We start from the raw sequence: 16,549 nt of genomic DNA, 5'->3' as shown, positions 1-16,549 counted from the left end.
CCTGCACCGGGCGCAAGGAGCACTAGCTACAGCACTGAGCCCCAGCATGCCCTGTCACAATGTTAGCATAAGTTAATAGCAAAACTGTGGCAGAGCATGCTGAGAGCTGTACTTTCTCAACGGCTGGAGAGACACGGGTTGGCCAGATCTGCATTAAAGCATGGCATATCATATCCATCCTAAATATGAACATGAGGGTGCAAATAATATATATGGTTGGAATCTCCGTATATTAAATAGGCCTGCATTTGCTTGCTGGATTTGAAACCAGGAGTAAAGCTGACCGACCTAAGGCACAATCTATCTAAATTTTGGAAGAGAAATGTTTTTACCTTTGGAGAGGTTTTGACTTCTGATAGATCAGTGCAGGGAATAAAAATAGGGAGCGAGCAGAGTTATGGGAATATATATATATATATATATATATATATACACACACAAACACACATATATATATATATATATATATACACAGTGGTCGAAGTGGGAATTTTAAAGTGGAGGTATGGAGGAACTGTGTGCGTCGTGGGTGTCCAGAAGATGAGCGTGGTCACACGACACGAGGGGCATAGTGTCACATAACAAGGGGTGTGGCCATTCAAAATAGTCAGCTTCCATCTCTCACCCTTTGCACCTCTCACTCTCTCCTTCCATCTCTGACCCTTTGTACCTCCTTCCTTTTCTTGTCTCTGCACCTCTCACTCCCTCCCCTCTCTTCGTAACGTCCTGCATCCCTCACTCCCTACTTCTTTTTCTCACCCCCTGTACCTCTTACTCCCCTCCTTCCCTCTCTCACTCCCTGCACCTCACTCCCTATAGATTGTCACTGAATACAACAGACACAGGCACACAGAGGTAATGAGGCACACGGGGAGGTGGGGGTACACAGACTTGGTAAGGGACACAGAGGGAGACAATCTTACAGACATTATGGTTTATTCAACCACTTCACGGTCCGGTGGAGTAACTATTTGTTTGAGTTTTGGGCTTTTAAAGAACAAATTCAATATTTTGCATGACAAAATTATGACTTTTACTGTATCTTAAGAGAGTATATTGGAATTTCTGACTTGCTTTAGTCCGTAATATTATTAAAAATAGCAAACATCAGGAAATGTGACATATTTGTTAAGCAGCTAATGGGCAGAATATCCCTCAGCTATATTTCCTATAGTGACCCCCCTAGTATGTATATTCACTATAGTGACCCACCCTTGTCTGCGTATTTCCTATAGTGACCCCCCCCTAGTCTGTATATTCCCTATAGTGACCCCCCTAGTCTGTATATTCCCTATAGTGACCCCCTTGTCTGTATATTCCCTATAGTGACTCCCCTTGTCTGTATATTCCCTATAGTGACCCCCCCTTGTCTGTATATTCCCTATGGTGATGCCCCTTGTCTGTATTTTCCCTATAGTGACTCCCCTTGTCTGTATTTTCCCTATAGTGACTCCCCTTGTCTGTATTTTCCCTATAGTAACTCCCCTTGTCTGTATATTCCCTATAGTGACCCTTTCCCCTTCTCTGTATTATGTTAACCGACCTCATCAAACATGCCCTTCCCCCTTCTTAATGTCCCTAATTGTGACTCAACCCCACTCCCTCCTCCTCATCAGCACCCCCTTATCCCAGTCTGTAATTATCATAATTCCCCCTCCTCCTGCTTGTCTGTCCCTTAGGGCTCCCTTTCCCCTATCCATATAGTCCATTAGTGCTCCCCCCAGGGCCAGCAGTGTACTTTCCAAAGAAGGCGGCCCTCTCCTTTGATCTTTCCATGAGTGAGAGTCTCTGACAGTTCCTCAGGTCCTCTCTCTGGCTAGCAGCATGCACGAGTCATCAGCACTTCCTGTACACTCTGTCGGGGGTGAGTCATAGGTGCAGCTGCAGTAGTGACAGCCAAGCCTGGTCGTCACCGTCTCATTATTAAAAGCACCTCTATCCACAACCTAAGCCCCTGTACTGGCGTCCCCTTGTCGCAAGTGCACATTCCCCAGTTGACCCACCCTCGTTAAGACACTGGAGGGGTGCTGGGTATTACATGAGCCGATGACAGGAGATGGGCACAGAAGTAGTAGGCTGAGATAGGACACAAAGAAGCCAGGTACTGTGACTGTCCCGTGTGTTAGGAGTGGAGAAGATTCGGGACCAGGTGCAGACGGGAGCCGGGTAAAGAGGAGTAGGCGGGGATAGGAAGAGGTGGGGTGCCGGGTTTTAGAGGTGGAGAGGGGCCGGGAGGAAACATGAGTACGGCATTAAAGGCAGTGAGGTTACTGCTGGGGCCAGTCGCACTGCGGGACTGGGTGCTAGCATATCCTCCCTGGGGCAGGCTCAGATAGCAGGCAGAGGAGGAGAGAGACACAGAAAGGGGTTGGGGCCACGCGTCAACATTATTCCTACTGACCGGACACTGCCATTCTGCAGTGCTGCAGGGACTAGCGGGAGGCCCAAAGTGCTGAAAATGGGACCGGCACAGCTGGTGACTGGCTGTGAGGGTGACCTAGCTGTAACCATCGGCAAAGGAGGGCCGGCTCAGCAGTGTGCCTGAGAAAACGGTCACTCTGTACTCTCAAGCCACACCTCCGCAATCAGCTCTGTACTTGAAGTGCCAGTATGTCATACCATTGCATACTGGCACACTTTGAGCACTGTGCGTAATATATATATATATATATATATATATAGAGAGAGAGAGATATATAGAGAGAGATATATAGAGAGAGATATATAGAGAGAGAGAGAGTAATTTCTTGAAAGCAAAATGCGTCATTTAAGAATAATATAATGCCCTTCTCTGAGGCACATTTAGGGTTCTGATTTTGAGTTGGGAGCAAAGCAAAACAGTGCAGATCTAAAATGTGCAGAGATATGGAAAAGAAATGCCAAAACTCAAATATGAATTGCAGTGTAAAAATAAAGTTATGCAGCAATTGTGGGCTACATGCAAAAGCAGACAATATTTACTCTGAATGAAAAAAAAAAAATGTATTTGCCCCCCTTGTATTGCAACATGGTTTGTTCCAATACAGTTACTTGCTTTTTTTTGCTTTGTTCCTAACTCAAAATCAGCACCTGATACCCCTTTCACACTTACAGCTAAATATCTGTTTTTTGCACGTGAACGCGCATCACCCGGGATTTAGGTACTGTAAGCGTGAAAGCAAACAATCAAGGACTAAAGCTGGCCACACATCTAAAGATTATCTCTCCAACCAGCCAACTAGTTGATTGGTTGGAATGAAAATCTGGTAACGTATGGGAGTAAATGATGATCAGCAATTTGCTCCTAAATGCCAGAAAACAGATGAAAATTCAGACAAGTTTGTTAAATGTTTGATCCAAACAGTTTTTGTCAATTTTTCCGGCGTTTGAGAGCAAATTGCTGATTGTCATTTGCTTTCATACCTTACCAGATTTTCATTCCAACCAATCAACTAGTTGGCTGGTTGGACAGATAATCTTTAGATGTGTGGCCAGCTTTAGTCCCATGTCCCTGACCCTGCTCTTTACCAGGGTCGGGCTGGGACCCAGGAAATTGCCAGGCAATTTCCCGGCTCTCATATCTGAAAGGGGTAGGAGTCAGAAAATGTTAAAGGCACTATTCTAAAAAGTCATAATCGCTAATCTGTTCTGTTTCAAATTGTACAATATCAATATCATCTTAAAAATATTTCCAAGATTAGACCCTTGCTCACCCAGGATGTCACTAAAACCCTCATACACTCATTGGACATCTCCAGATTGGACTACTGTAACCTCCTCCTATCCAACTCCCATCTCTCCCCTGTCCAGTCAGTCCTCATTGCTGCTGCTCGACTCATCTTACTCTCCAAACGCTCTACATCTGCCTCCACTCTCCTGCAAGCTCTCCACTGGCTTCCCTTCCCTTCCCTTTCAGAACCCAATTCAAGGTTCTCACACTCACTTACAAAGCCCTCACCCATTCCTCTCCCATGGACCTCATCTCTCTTCACTCTCCTGTCCGCCCTCTTCGTTCAACAAATGCACGCAGTCTCTCATGCCAACTGATTACTTCCTCCAACTCCCGCCTCCAAGATTTTGCCCACGCTGCCCCCCACCTTTAGAACACTCTCCCTCTTCCCAACAGACTCTCCACCTCTCTACAATCCTTGAAACGGGCTCTCAAGACCCACTACTTCATCAATGCCTTTCAGCTCTCATCTTAACTTGCTGCTACATATTCCTTCCTCCCTGTCTACCCCATCTGTGTCACACCTGTTTGTCTGTGCCTCCCCTTTAGAATGTAAGCTCTTTCGAGCAGAGCCCTCTGCCCTCTTGTGCTTCTCCTTACTCTACTTTAATCCACTCCTTACTCCCCACTAGGGCACCTAACACTTGGTTACTTTGCTCTGTTACTTATCTGGGTGTTATGGTCGCTAATATAGCAATGTACAGTATATTATCCATGTCCTTGTCATATATTGTATTGTACTGTAAATCACTGGACAACCTATTTGTTTATGTACTTTGTAAGGTGCTGTGGAACACTTGCGGCGCCACATAAATAAATGATAACAACAACAACAACATACAATGGGAATCTGTAGGAGAACAAGTAGGGATGCTCATCTTCTCCAAAGTGTCTCCTACAAATAAAAATTGAAATTACCTTACACTTATTATTGGTTCAATGTGACAATTTTTGGGGTTTATTAGATCTCTTAGTATTTATGGTACTAACTTTGACTAGTATGTTTTAAAGTGGTCTACCTTAAGATATATAATTAAAACTAAAAAGGACAAGCCTGTCACGAGGTCCAGGGGCTCAAATCTGTTTAAGTACCACCCCTGACAGCAGGGCCAGATTAAGGTTTGTGGGGGCCCCAGGTCAACTAAGTGTGGAGGTCCCCTTCAAGCCACAGGGAGCCTTCCCCCCTACTTCCCTAAGCCACACAGAGCCTACCTCCCTTTCTCCAAGCCACATAGAGCCTACTGGTCCATCCCCGGCGCAGATCACTTATCTGACCTCCTGGCAGAGCTGCTCTCTAGTCGCCTCATCAATGTCACAGACGTGAGGTGTTACGTGACGCCGATGAGGGGTCTCGGGAGCCACTCTGCGCTGTATGGAGAAGCACTGTCTGTGCTGCTGCACTGAGACACCATCCGGGAACAGGTGCCACTGGACTCCTGTTCTCGGCTGGGTCACACCGAACCTGTGTGTGTGGGGGCCCGGGGCGACCGCCCGTCAACCCCCCTCCTCTTAATCTGGTCCTGCCTGACAGTTAAGGAGGAATGGGAAAAGGGTTGCACAGGTGAAGAGTTTGATTTTTTAGTGCTTTTATTGTATACAGTAAATGTCTTCTGGTTTTAAAAATACACAACAGTTCTTATGGTGCTAATTTAACAAAGTATCACCCACAAAAGCATCTTTCAAGGACAGGATCCCATTTCCCACAAACTCTGTCACTGGTCCCCAATTGGCATATTCAGCTATATTACAGGTGAGCATCATTTTTAGATAATATAGGCACAATTTTGTTCTTCTTTTGAATAGTAGTATGCAACCCACTGGAAGTAATGACAGACTCTGGACCACTGACAGCTCTGAGGACATGTTCAAATCAAGCTTTACTGATGGTTCATTTCAGTATCTTTTCCTGCAAAACAAAATCTTTATTTTTGAATTTCGGCACAGTGGGTCTGATTCAGAAATATACACTAATGGCGCTGCAGCTGTAAATTTGTACGTAATGGCTGTAATGGCTTTGCAAAAATATGCAAATGTTGCAGCTGCCAGGACTTCTATTGAGACGCCCACAAGCAGCTCTGCAAATCCAAGCGACTGCATACAAAGATGCAGCTAGTCGATTATTGGACTTGTGATTAACCCGAAAACCGCTCAGAATGGCCGCCAGAACTGAGATGCTGGAGCCATTTTCACTGCGTTGAGGATCGCAGTCGCATGCAGAGACAAGCCACGAAAATGCTTTTAAGTTGCCACCCCTCCCCCATTGCATTTTCTCCATCTAAGAGTGGTTCTGTGTCTGTGTCCGGGTGGCACCTGTTCCCGGATGGAGGCTCAGCTTCCGCAGCTCTGTGTCCCAGTGCATGCAGCAGCACAGACAGTGCTTCTGCATCTTTTGCCTGGGAAACGTCCGTGTCTGGCTAGTCACCCCAGTTATTTCCCTGGATCGCCCACTGAAATGTATTTTCACTGCATCTCCGATCTCCAACTATTGGGATGCATACTCAGTGCGACTCGGGTGCATGTGCAGACATAAAACATTGGCCACTTGCGTGCAACATCGCCACTGTGCCCACCTCTGAATCAATCCCCAAATCCACATCTATCCTCCATTTTACTTATAAAAGAACCTTCAAATCTTGTGAAACTGGAGGAAACAGGTAAAATGTACAGCTCATAATGGACACAAATCTAGGATTAAACCATATGTAGCAGTAAAGTTTAAGGAAACCATAGCTCCTATATACATACAATATGCCCAATAAATAGTTACATTTACTCTTTAAAAATAAAAACAAGATGCTCACTATATGCTGTGGAAGTCTTTCTTGCTCTTGATGAAAATGAAAATCTAGTTTCATGTACATGTTTTAGTCTATTGATTTTGAAGTACTTACCGTGCTAGAGTCTTTTCTAATGGGGTCTTTCATTACTGACCACACGTACATTGAAGAGACATCAGCCACCATTCCAGCACAGATTTTCAGCAAATTCAGCAGACGTTGGGCTGTATAAACAACATCCTCTTCATTCTGCAAAACTCAAATTGTTAAAGAATGACCAATATATGTCACTATGCTATATTTTGTACTTTTATCTTAAAAACACAAAATTGGGATACAGCTACATAGAAGCTTTTGTACCATACGATTACTTTTTCCATTGGGTATTTCATAAAGTTAAAGGTTGGTATGATTTAATGAATACCAAAACAATGCAATTTTTATAGAAGTCACATCATTTCAGTGGCTTCTAAACATATTGTTTAGAAAGTGAATTAGCACTCCACAGTAGAAGAAAAAACAAAAACAAGATATTGTCCGGTCAGAATAAAGTTGTCGGTGACTATAAAAAGGTCTAGTTTCGTAAAAAAAATATTTAAAAAAAATTATATATCCCTGAGGAAGCCTTTATTAAGGTGAAACGCGTTGGTTCCTCTGCCTCACCTCCACTTACATTAGTTGACACCCTGAACCCCTGGAAACCTGTCCTGGGAGACCAGCCACAGAGAATTTTATAAGGTAAGCCCTTTTTCTACCCTGTGTTAATTTTAATGTGTATTATATAAATACATTACAGTTGAAACTTACCACACTATGGTAGCAAATCCTTTGCATTATTAACGTGTCAAAGTACTGTGTCTGTGGTGTACATTGAGTCCGTGACAGAGGCATAACAGGAGAAAGACGTCTAGATTTGAAGTTTTGTGTTTGCTGCAATTGTTATATGATACGCTTACATAGCAAGCGTATACAGGGTATGCATATACATTGGAGTTTTACATAATTTTGATTGGCTATCTTCACTACTACACTATCAGGCGCTTGCCTCTTTCTCCCCCCTTTTTCCTCATTTCTACTAGAAACCGTCTAAACCAAACGGTCCACTGAAAAGACTGAGCTGCCATCCTTTCTAAAGACGACGTACAGTGCATCCGGAGAGTATTCACAATGCTTGACATTTCCATATTTTGTTATTCCAAAATGGAACATAAATTTATTTTTGTCCTCAAAATTCTACACACAATACCCCATAATGACAACGAGTAAAAGGTTTTTTTGCGATTTTTGCTAATTTAATAAAAAAAACAAAAAACTAAGAATTCACATGTACATAAGTATTCACAACCTTTGCTCAATACTTTGTTGAAGCACATTTGGCAGCAATTACAGCCTCAAGTCTTTTTGAATATGGTGCCACAAGCTTGCCACACCTATCTTTGGGCAGTTTCACCCATTCCTCTTTCCAGCACCCCTCAAGCTCCATCAGGTTGGATGGGAAGCTTCGGTGCACAGACATTTTCAGATCTCTCCAGAAATGTTCAATTGGATTCAAGTCTGGGCTCTGGCTGGGCCACTCAAGGACAGTCACAGAGTTGTCCTGAAGCCACTCCTTTGATATCTTGGCTGTGTGCTTAGGGTTGTTGTCCTGCTGAAAGATGAACCGTCGCCCCAGTCTGAGGTCAAGAGCGCTCTGGAGCAGGTTTTCATCCAGGATGTCTCTGTACATTGCTGCATTCATCTTTCCCTCTATCCTGACTAGTCTACCAGTTCCTGCCACTGAAAAACATCCCCACAGCATGATGCTGCCACCACCATGCTTCACTGTAGGGATGGTATTGGCCTGGTGATGAGCAGTGCCTGGTTTCCTCCAAACATAACACCTGGCATTCACACCAAAGAGTTCAATCTTTGTCTCTCATGGTCTGAGAGTCCTTTAGGTGCTTTTTGTTAAACTCCAGGTGGGATGCCATGTGCTTTTCACTAAGGAGTAGCTTCCGTCTGACCACTCTACCATACAAGCCAGATTGGTGGATTGCTGTAGAGATGGTTGTCCTTCTGGAAGGTTCTCCTCTCTCCACAGAGGAATGCTGTAGCTTTGAGAGAGTGACCATCGGGTTCTTGATCACCTCCCTGACTAGGGCTCTTCTCCCCAGATCGCTCACTTTAGATGGCCGGCCAACTCTAAGAAGAGTCCTGGTGGTTCCGAACTTCTTCCATTTATGGATGATGGCCGCTACTATGCTCATTGGGACCTTCAAAGCAGCAGATAATTTTCTGCAACCTTCCCCAGATTTGTGCCTCAAGACAATCCTGTCTCAGAGGTCTACAGACAATTCCTTGGACTTCATGCTTGGTTTGTGCTCTGACATGCACTGTCAAGTGTGGGACCTTATTTAGACAGGTGTATGCCTTTCAAAATCATGTCCAATCAACTGAATTTACCAAAGGTGGACTCCAATTAAGCTGTAGGAACATCTCAAGGATGATCAGTGGAAACAGGATGCACCTGAGCTCAATTTTAGCTTCATGGCAAAGGCCATGAATACTTATGTACATGTGATTTCTTAGTGGGTTTTTTTTAATTAAATTTGCAAAAACTCAAAAAAATTTTTTTACACGTTGACAATATGGGGTATTGTGTGTAGAATTTTGAGGACAAAAATGAATTGCACTGTACAGTGTAATGAACTATTCCCATAGTATATAAGTAATTTGAATACATCCCAGTACAAGAACACAGCGCCACAGTTCCACCTCTCTTGGCATATTATATACACATACATATACACACACACACACACACATAGATAGATATATATACCGTATATACTCGAGTATAAGCCGAGTTTTTCAGCACAAAAAATGTGCTGAAAAAGTACCCCCTCGGCTTATACTCGAGTCAAGTGTAGCGCTGACCGGACGGAGCCGGCAGCTGCGTGTTTGGTGTAATCAGCAGCCGCTGAGAGTCTGTCAGACTCTCAGCGGCTGCTGCTGCTCCCACTGCGGGAGCAATCTTCCGGCTCTCGCAGTGGGTGATGGGAGACACGTCGTCATGACGACGTCTCTCCCATGCAAAGCAGCCGGAGGAGCGGACAGTGGTGGGACCAGAAGCGGGAGTTTAAGGTAAGTGTTTATTTTTTTTTTATTCTTTTCACGTCTCTGTCTACTAGGGGGGGGGGGGGACTACAGGGGGCACTACCAGGGGGCGATTACTACAGGGGGCACTACCAGGGGGGGATTACTACAGGGGGCACTAAAAGGGGGATTACCACTGGGGGAACTACCAGGGGAGGATTACTACAGGGGGCACTAAAAGGGGGGATTACTACTGGGGGTACTACCAGGGGGGGATTACTACTGGATGCACTGAAAGGGGGGATTACCACTGGGGGCACTACCAGGAGGGATTACTACTGGGGGCACAACCAGGGGGAATTACTACTGGGGGCACTACCAGCTGCTGCCATTTCCCACACTAGGCTTATACTCGAGTCAGTAAGTTTTCCCAGTTTTTTGGGGTAAAAGTAGGTACCTCGGCTTATATTCGGGTCGACTTATACTCGAGTATATACGGTAAGTGGGGTATCCAATTAGCTGTGATCTGCAAAAAAAACTGGAATTTTTCGCCAATTATCCACGTTTTTTCGACAATGATTCCCCCCCCACAATTTTACTATTTCGGTCGAAATAATAGGATATTTCTCCCGAAAACACATAGGATCAGCGTTAAGCTCGCGGATCTGTGTGTTTTTGCCATTTAGGTGACTATAAAACGGCACTTATGATGGATTATTCGGGGCTAACTGGATAGCCCGACTGCGATCATTTAGCAGTGCTACTTTACCCCCAATAGTGTACAGATCTTCAAAGACTTTAAAAAGTTTCACATCTGTCATGATGCTATCACGATGATCATGATGCAGACGCCATTAGCGCAGTGTGTATAAAGACTGAGGACCTCATTCAGAGTCTCTCGTAAGATGCAATTGCTCGCTGGCTAAAAGAGGCCGGATATTGTAATGAACTGCTCGCACTGCGTCTCGTAAGGACGCCCACTATGTTTTAGCGAGCTACGGCAAAGTGCGCTCGCAAGTGTCTAAAGACGACCCCTTGCCACTCGCAACAGACGTCATCTCCGGGAAATTAAGGATTAATCGGGACCATCGAGAGACATCGGAGCTGCTCGCAGCCCTTGGGGTTGCCTTAGCCTGCCTGCCGCAAGCACTGCGATCAGTGCTGGCTGAAATATATTCAGGTGACGTGTACCATGATGCTACTTTGTAAATTATGCACGCCCTTTAAACTGCGTTTTAGTGGCCTGACACGCCTGCGTTTGCACAACCACTCCCCCGTTCACAAACACCTTCCCGTTAGCACCCACAAACGACCTTTCCTGTCAATCAACTATCGGGAGTCACTTCCTGCTCGCAAGCCATACAAGCGACGGATTTTGTGATCGCAACATCGGCCACAAAAGTCTCAGTCTCACAGAGTCTCTCGCGATCGGCCCCTTGCGAGAGACTCTGAATGAGGTCCTGAGAACAAGGTCATTTATAGGACAACCTACATGAAGGATTGCAACAAAAGAAACTGAATATTTCTTGCTACCCATAAATGTTGATAGTGTGTGAATACTGTGATACGTATAATGATGTGTTGAAGTTAATGGGCTTTGAGTGAAACAGGCGTTGTATTAAAAAGAAACCTTGCTCACTGGGAACAGTCCATAAAATTACTTAGAGATATCAGATAATATACAGTAACTTATGATTTGGTATGGGACAACTATTGATTATATCACACAAATAGTGAACACTTATGTTATTGCACTAGGAGGTGCCTTAGTTCTTTTAATATTTCATATATATATATATATATATATATATATATATATATAATATATATATATATATATATATACACACACACATACATATTATATATGATCATTGTTTCATCCAGTGACATTATACCTAGATACATTGTTCCAGTTGTGTATTGAAGCACATCCAAATTTCCTATTGGACACAACATCCTTATTACACAAACAGCGTTACCACCTTTACCCAAGGACTGTTGGCTTATCAGCACTGATGTTACCTGTACAGAGGCTCTATATAGTGACTACTCATGGAGAGGGCTTGGCAGCTGCCAATAAGTTTTTAGAACATAACAGTCTTTATAAAAGGACCAGATGTTGGATTTGTCATATGGGTTATTCCACACCAAATCAACACAGTGTTTCAACCTGTTTCAGATTGTAATGAAATTTGGTATAATAATTGATGCCTTGATTGTGAAGATAAATTCTAAATTTTAGGCTGATAAGTACACTGATTATAAAGTTATATGCCTTTAAGGGGACTATTCAATAAGGTGCGAGAATAGCAAAAATCCCACACCTGCTGGGATTTTCCTGCAGGTGCGGGGTTTTTAAATTTTTGAGCATGAGGATTTTTTTTTTTTGAGCAACTCCAGAGCACGACAAAGTTTTCCTAAAATCCATATTTTTAGGGAAAATGGTCGGGATATGCTCTGGGACCCCAGTGGAACCCCTCCTAAAGACTAATTAAACAATTAGAAGTTTCCAATAATCTTAGTCCTTAATTACTCATATTCCAAAGCGGTAACTACTTCCTCCAGCATCGGGAGCCGGGTCTTCTGCAGCAGGATGAGTGAGTGTGTTTGTAAGTGTGTATGAGTGTGTATGTGTGTGTAAGGGACCCCCCCCATGAGTGTATTCCCAGTGTAGCCGGCGCTGGGAGAACTGTATCTCCCAGCAGCTCCCTTCCCGCGGAGACCCCCGGACAGGTGAGTATAGTTTTTTTAATTTTTTTTTTTTTATGCGTCACTGGGATTTCAGCTCTAAAATCCCCGTGACCACTTTTTTTTTTTTAAATTGGATACTGCTGGTATCGAGAGCGCACATACCCACGGTAATCCAAAATTGGGCGGGAGGTTTTTTACCTCGCTAAACCTCGCCCCCAATTGATATGCCCCTAAAGCTGCAATTTCTTAACAAAGAAATTGCTATTAGCAGTTTTTTAAATTGCAATTGTAGCACACCTAATTGAGCTTGAGAGTTGGGCAAGGTCTCATTTTTTAAACCTCTTTTTATGGGCTTTCAAAATGTTTTAATAAATCTGCTAAATTTTCAAAATCAAACTTGTGATTTTCTCAAAAAGCCATTTTAAAAAAAAAACTCTCAACAATTGTTCATACTGTTGTTAACAAATCCCCAAAGTTTTATTTTGGGATCATGATGAGATCACTTGGTATAAGAGCTTTAATTTTTGAATGATGCATGAAAATTGTATATATTGAGGCACTGCACATCTGAGAAAATCAACAAGTCACTTCAATCGAGGAATGCATGTTTCTCTTCGGGTGTGTTTGGGGACGAGATTCTACAGACAGCACCTGCTCTCACTTCTGCGCAGGGTCACAAACTTAAATGGAAAGATAATCCATGAGGAAAGACACTTCAATTGTGTTGAATAGGCTGGTCTTTTAAATTTCCCACTAAGGGGCATATTCAATTACTGTAGGTGCGAAAAGTCAGTTTCTGCGGAAAAGTATCGCCAGTGATGTCATTTCACCAGGTGAAAACTTTTCCCCGTATTCAATTCCAAAGACTTTTCGCCGGTGCGGAAAGCCAATGCATTGGAATAGGTGAAAAAAGATTCACCTATGAAAGCTGGTTTTGGGGTGCAAACTTGCGGGAGCCACCGTGCACCCTTGGGACAGCCCCCCAAAAGGTAAACTGTGTCAAAATAAAAAATATAAAAAAAAATACTGAACACCCCAAAAAATGACTTTGAATAAGGGGGCAAAAAAGAACAAAGTAGGGTTACAAACACAAAAGCTAGCGAAATAGACTCCAGGGGTGCCCCCAAGTATGCCCCTGGTGTTTGTAAAACTGCAGGTGCTTGCGGCAGGTGGATTTTTTAATTTTTTAAAACTACACTTTAGCAGCTATAAAATATGCTAGCACCCATTTTCGTGTACCCCAAATTTGCTGGGACTAGTTATTTTCTGCAGAAAAACCTGCTAAATGCTATTCTTCACTTCTGCAAATACGCTAATTAGCAGCTATTGAGATCATTAAGTTCCCCAAATACCTTCAGCAGGCCTATTCGGGGGTATCTATAGTGATCCCCAATGTCAGTGCATCTTTTGGGGGGTGTCAGGCTGATTTCCCCAAATCTGACAGGACTTTGCCAGGTCCGAATTCGCTGGGTCCTGTTTTCGCCGGATTAGTAATTGATTACGGTGATAAGCGGGGACGAGCGCGATACTACCAATTAAGCATTTTCTAACTGGATGTTTCAGTTGTACATTCAACCATCCTTATTTGGCAAAAAAGTTCTACATTAAACACCAATTAACCTGCAGCACTAAATATGTGGTATACCAAATAATTTGTCCATGTGGTCTCCATACATACAGTCAGGTGCATAAATATTGGGACATTGACAGTATTTTCATATTTTGGCCTCTATTCACCACCACAATGGCTTTGAAATGAAACAAACAAGATGTGCTTTAACTGCAGGCTTTCAGATTTAATTTGAGGGTAATTACATCCAAATCAGGTGAATGGTGTAGGAATTACAACGGTTTCTTTATGTGCCTCCCACTTTTTAAGGGGCCAAAAGTAATGGGACAAACTAAACAATCCTAAATCTAACTTTCACTTTTTAATATTTTGTTGCAAATCCTTTGCAGGCAATTACAGCAATTACAGCCTGAAGTCTGGAATGCATAGACATAACCAGACGCTGGGTTTCATCCCTGGTGATGCTCTGCCAGGCCTCTACTGCAAATGTCTTCAGTTCCTGCTTGTTCTTGGGGCATTTTCCCTTCAGTTTTGTCTTCATCAAGTGAAATGCATGCTCATTCGGATTCAGGTCAGGGGATTGACTTGGCCATTGCATAACATTCCACTTTTTAGCCTTAAAAAAACTCTTTGATTGCATTTGCAGTATGCTTCGGGTCATTGTCCATCTGCACTGTGAAGCACCGTCCAATGATTTCTGAAGCATTTGACTGAATATGAGCATATAATATTGCCCGAAACACTTCAGAATTCATTCTGCTGCTTTTGTCAGCAGTCACATCATCAATAAATACAAGGGAACTAGTTCCATTGGCAGCCATACATGCCCACGCCATGACACTACCACTACCGTGCTTCACTGATGAGGTGGTGTGTTTTGGATCATGAGCGGTTCCTTTCCTTCTCCATACTCTACTCTTCCCATCACTCTGGTACAAGTTGATCTTTGTCTCATCTGTCCATAGGATGTTGTTCCAGTACTGTAATGGCTTTTTTAGATGTTGTTTGGCAAACTCTAATCTGGTCTTCCTGTTTTTGAGGCTCACCAATGGTTTACAACAAAACCCCCCTCCCCTCAAGGTCACACCACAATCCCTGGCCACGCATAGACCCTACTACCGGAGAGCTCTATGCAGCCGGAGATAGGAGACAGTAGACAGCCGGGGGACGTACAGGAGGAGCAGCGTAGACTCGGACAGACAGCAGGGATCAGAGCAGGCCAGGATGAAGAGGAGTCATCAGCGCAGGCCGGGATAGACACAGGCACAGCAGTCACTGCAGGCGACACTCAGCACATGCACTCCTGTGCATGATATGAACACCGTAATACTATAGGCACAAATCTCCGCCAGAGCTGATGAGGATCAGCTTCCTCCCTCACTGAAAAATCTGGTAGCCAGGTAGCAAGATCTGGTTAGCCATGGCGACCTGGCCCCTGGGATTTGTCTAGCCCTGGTTACTATGGTGATGGGATGCTGCATCACAGCCTGACGCTGTTGGCAAAGGCATGGTGAGGTCACCTCGCAGCACGCCATTCAGGAGTCCCGCACACACACGGGTTTCTTTAGGCTATTTAAAGGTGAGTGTTGTATTATGTTTTTTTTAATTTCTGATGACAGTGCGCTATGAATAAAGCACTAACATGTTGAAGTTGATACTCAGCCTGCAAGTGCTTTCATTTCTCCTGAGTGTCGCACTACATTGCATTCCTATTATCGCTATTAGCTGTGAAGGCTCTGGGGAAAGGTAACCTGTGTTAAGTGGCTGTGCTGGATTATTTACTGTATATATACACACACACGAGAGGGTGCTGATAAGGCCTAACCCACTTTCTGTAATCGTAGCTTATATTGTCACTGCAGCTAGAAAGAGTATCCTGTTTTTATTGTAAAATTAAAATTTTCAGACTAATAACGCCTTTTTTTTTTTTTGCAGGTGTTTGACGGTCTAAACTGTACCATGTCAATGTAAACTGCTGAATTTTCGAATGTGGAACTCCGGGCCGTCTTGTAGGTTCTCTTCCTGCAGAGGAAAACTGCAAAGGAAATCCATGAGTGTATGATGCAAACATTAAGTGATAAGTGCCCTTCTTATTCCACTCTGAAGAAATGGTGTGCCAACTTTCAGTGTGGAGATTTCGAGACTGCAGCAAGATCTGGAAGGTCTTCAACAGTGACAACTCCAGAAATTGTTGATCGTGTTCATGACTTGATTTTGACAGATCAGCAAATATGGAGATATCAAGGGAATGTGTTGGGTTCATAATTCACGAGCTCTTGAATATGGAGAAGATGTCAGCCAAGTGGGTGTCCAATTGTTTGAACGCTCATGAGAAACTAAAACTAGTTGACATGTCCATGTTGGTTTTGCAGCATTTTGAGCGATCTGGTGATTATTTTTTGCAACGACTTGTCACTGTTGATGAAACATGTTTACATCACTACGATTCAGTGACGAAACAACAATCCATGCAGTGCCGCCACTCGAGTTCTCCTCGGCCAAAGAAATTCAAGACTCAATAGGTCTGCAGGAAAGGTTATGGCAACGTTTTTTTAAGACTTGAAAGGCATTTTACTGACTGACTATCTCCCAAAGGGCCAAACAATAAATGCTGAATACTATTTTAACTAGCTGTGTAGATTACAGCATGTGTTGAAGGAAAAAAAAGGTGTGGAAAACTGAGGAAAGGTGTTGTCTTATTGCAGGACAATGCGCCTGCTCACA

General features: G+C 43.5%; 1 protein-coding gene across 3 annotated transcripts in view; it reads right to left on the bottom strand.

The window, feature by feature from the left end:
- Window positions 1-5,278: 5,278 nt before the first annotated feature.
- The window catches only part of CENPM (centromere protein M), a 126,522-nt gene continuing 115,251 nt past the window's right edge, over window positions 5,279-16,549 (bottom strand). For all 3 annotated transcript variants that reach the window (XM_088443873.1, XM_088443874.1, XM_088443872.1), the window contains 2 exons: window positions 6,601-6,735; window positions 5,279-5,615 (listed from right to left, as the gene is read on the bottom strand). In XM_088443873.1, the coding sequence (XP_088299999.1) occupies window positions 5,598-5,615; window positions 6,601-6,735 (153 nt within the window). In that variant the 3' untranslated portion in view covers window positions 5,279-5,597. The remainder of the gene's footprint in view (window positions 5,616-6,600; window positions 6,736-16,549) is intronic.

This window comes from Taudactylus pleione, unplaced genomic scaffold (assembly GCF_031769625.1).
Source record: "Taudactylus pleione unplaced genomic scaffold, aTauple2 ptg000336l, whole genome shotgun sequence".
In the NCBI taxonomy this organism is placed as follows: domain Eukaryota; kingdom Metazoa; phylum Chordata; class Amphibia; order Anura; family Myobatrachidae; genus Taudactylus; species Taudactylus pleione.
Note: the sequence above shows the minus strand (reverse complement) of the source record. Positions and strands in the feature narration are given on the sequence as shown.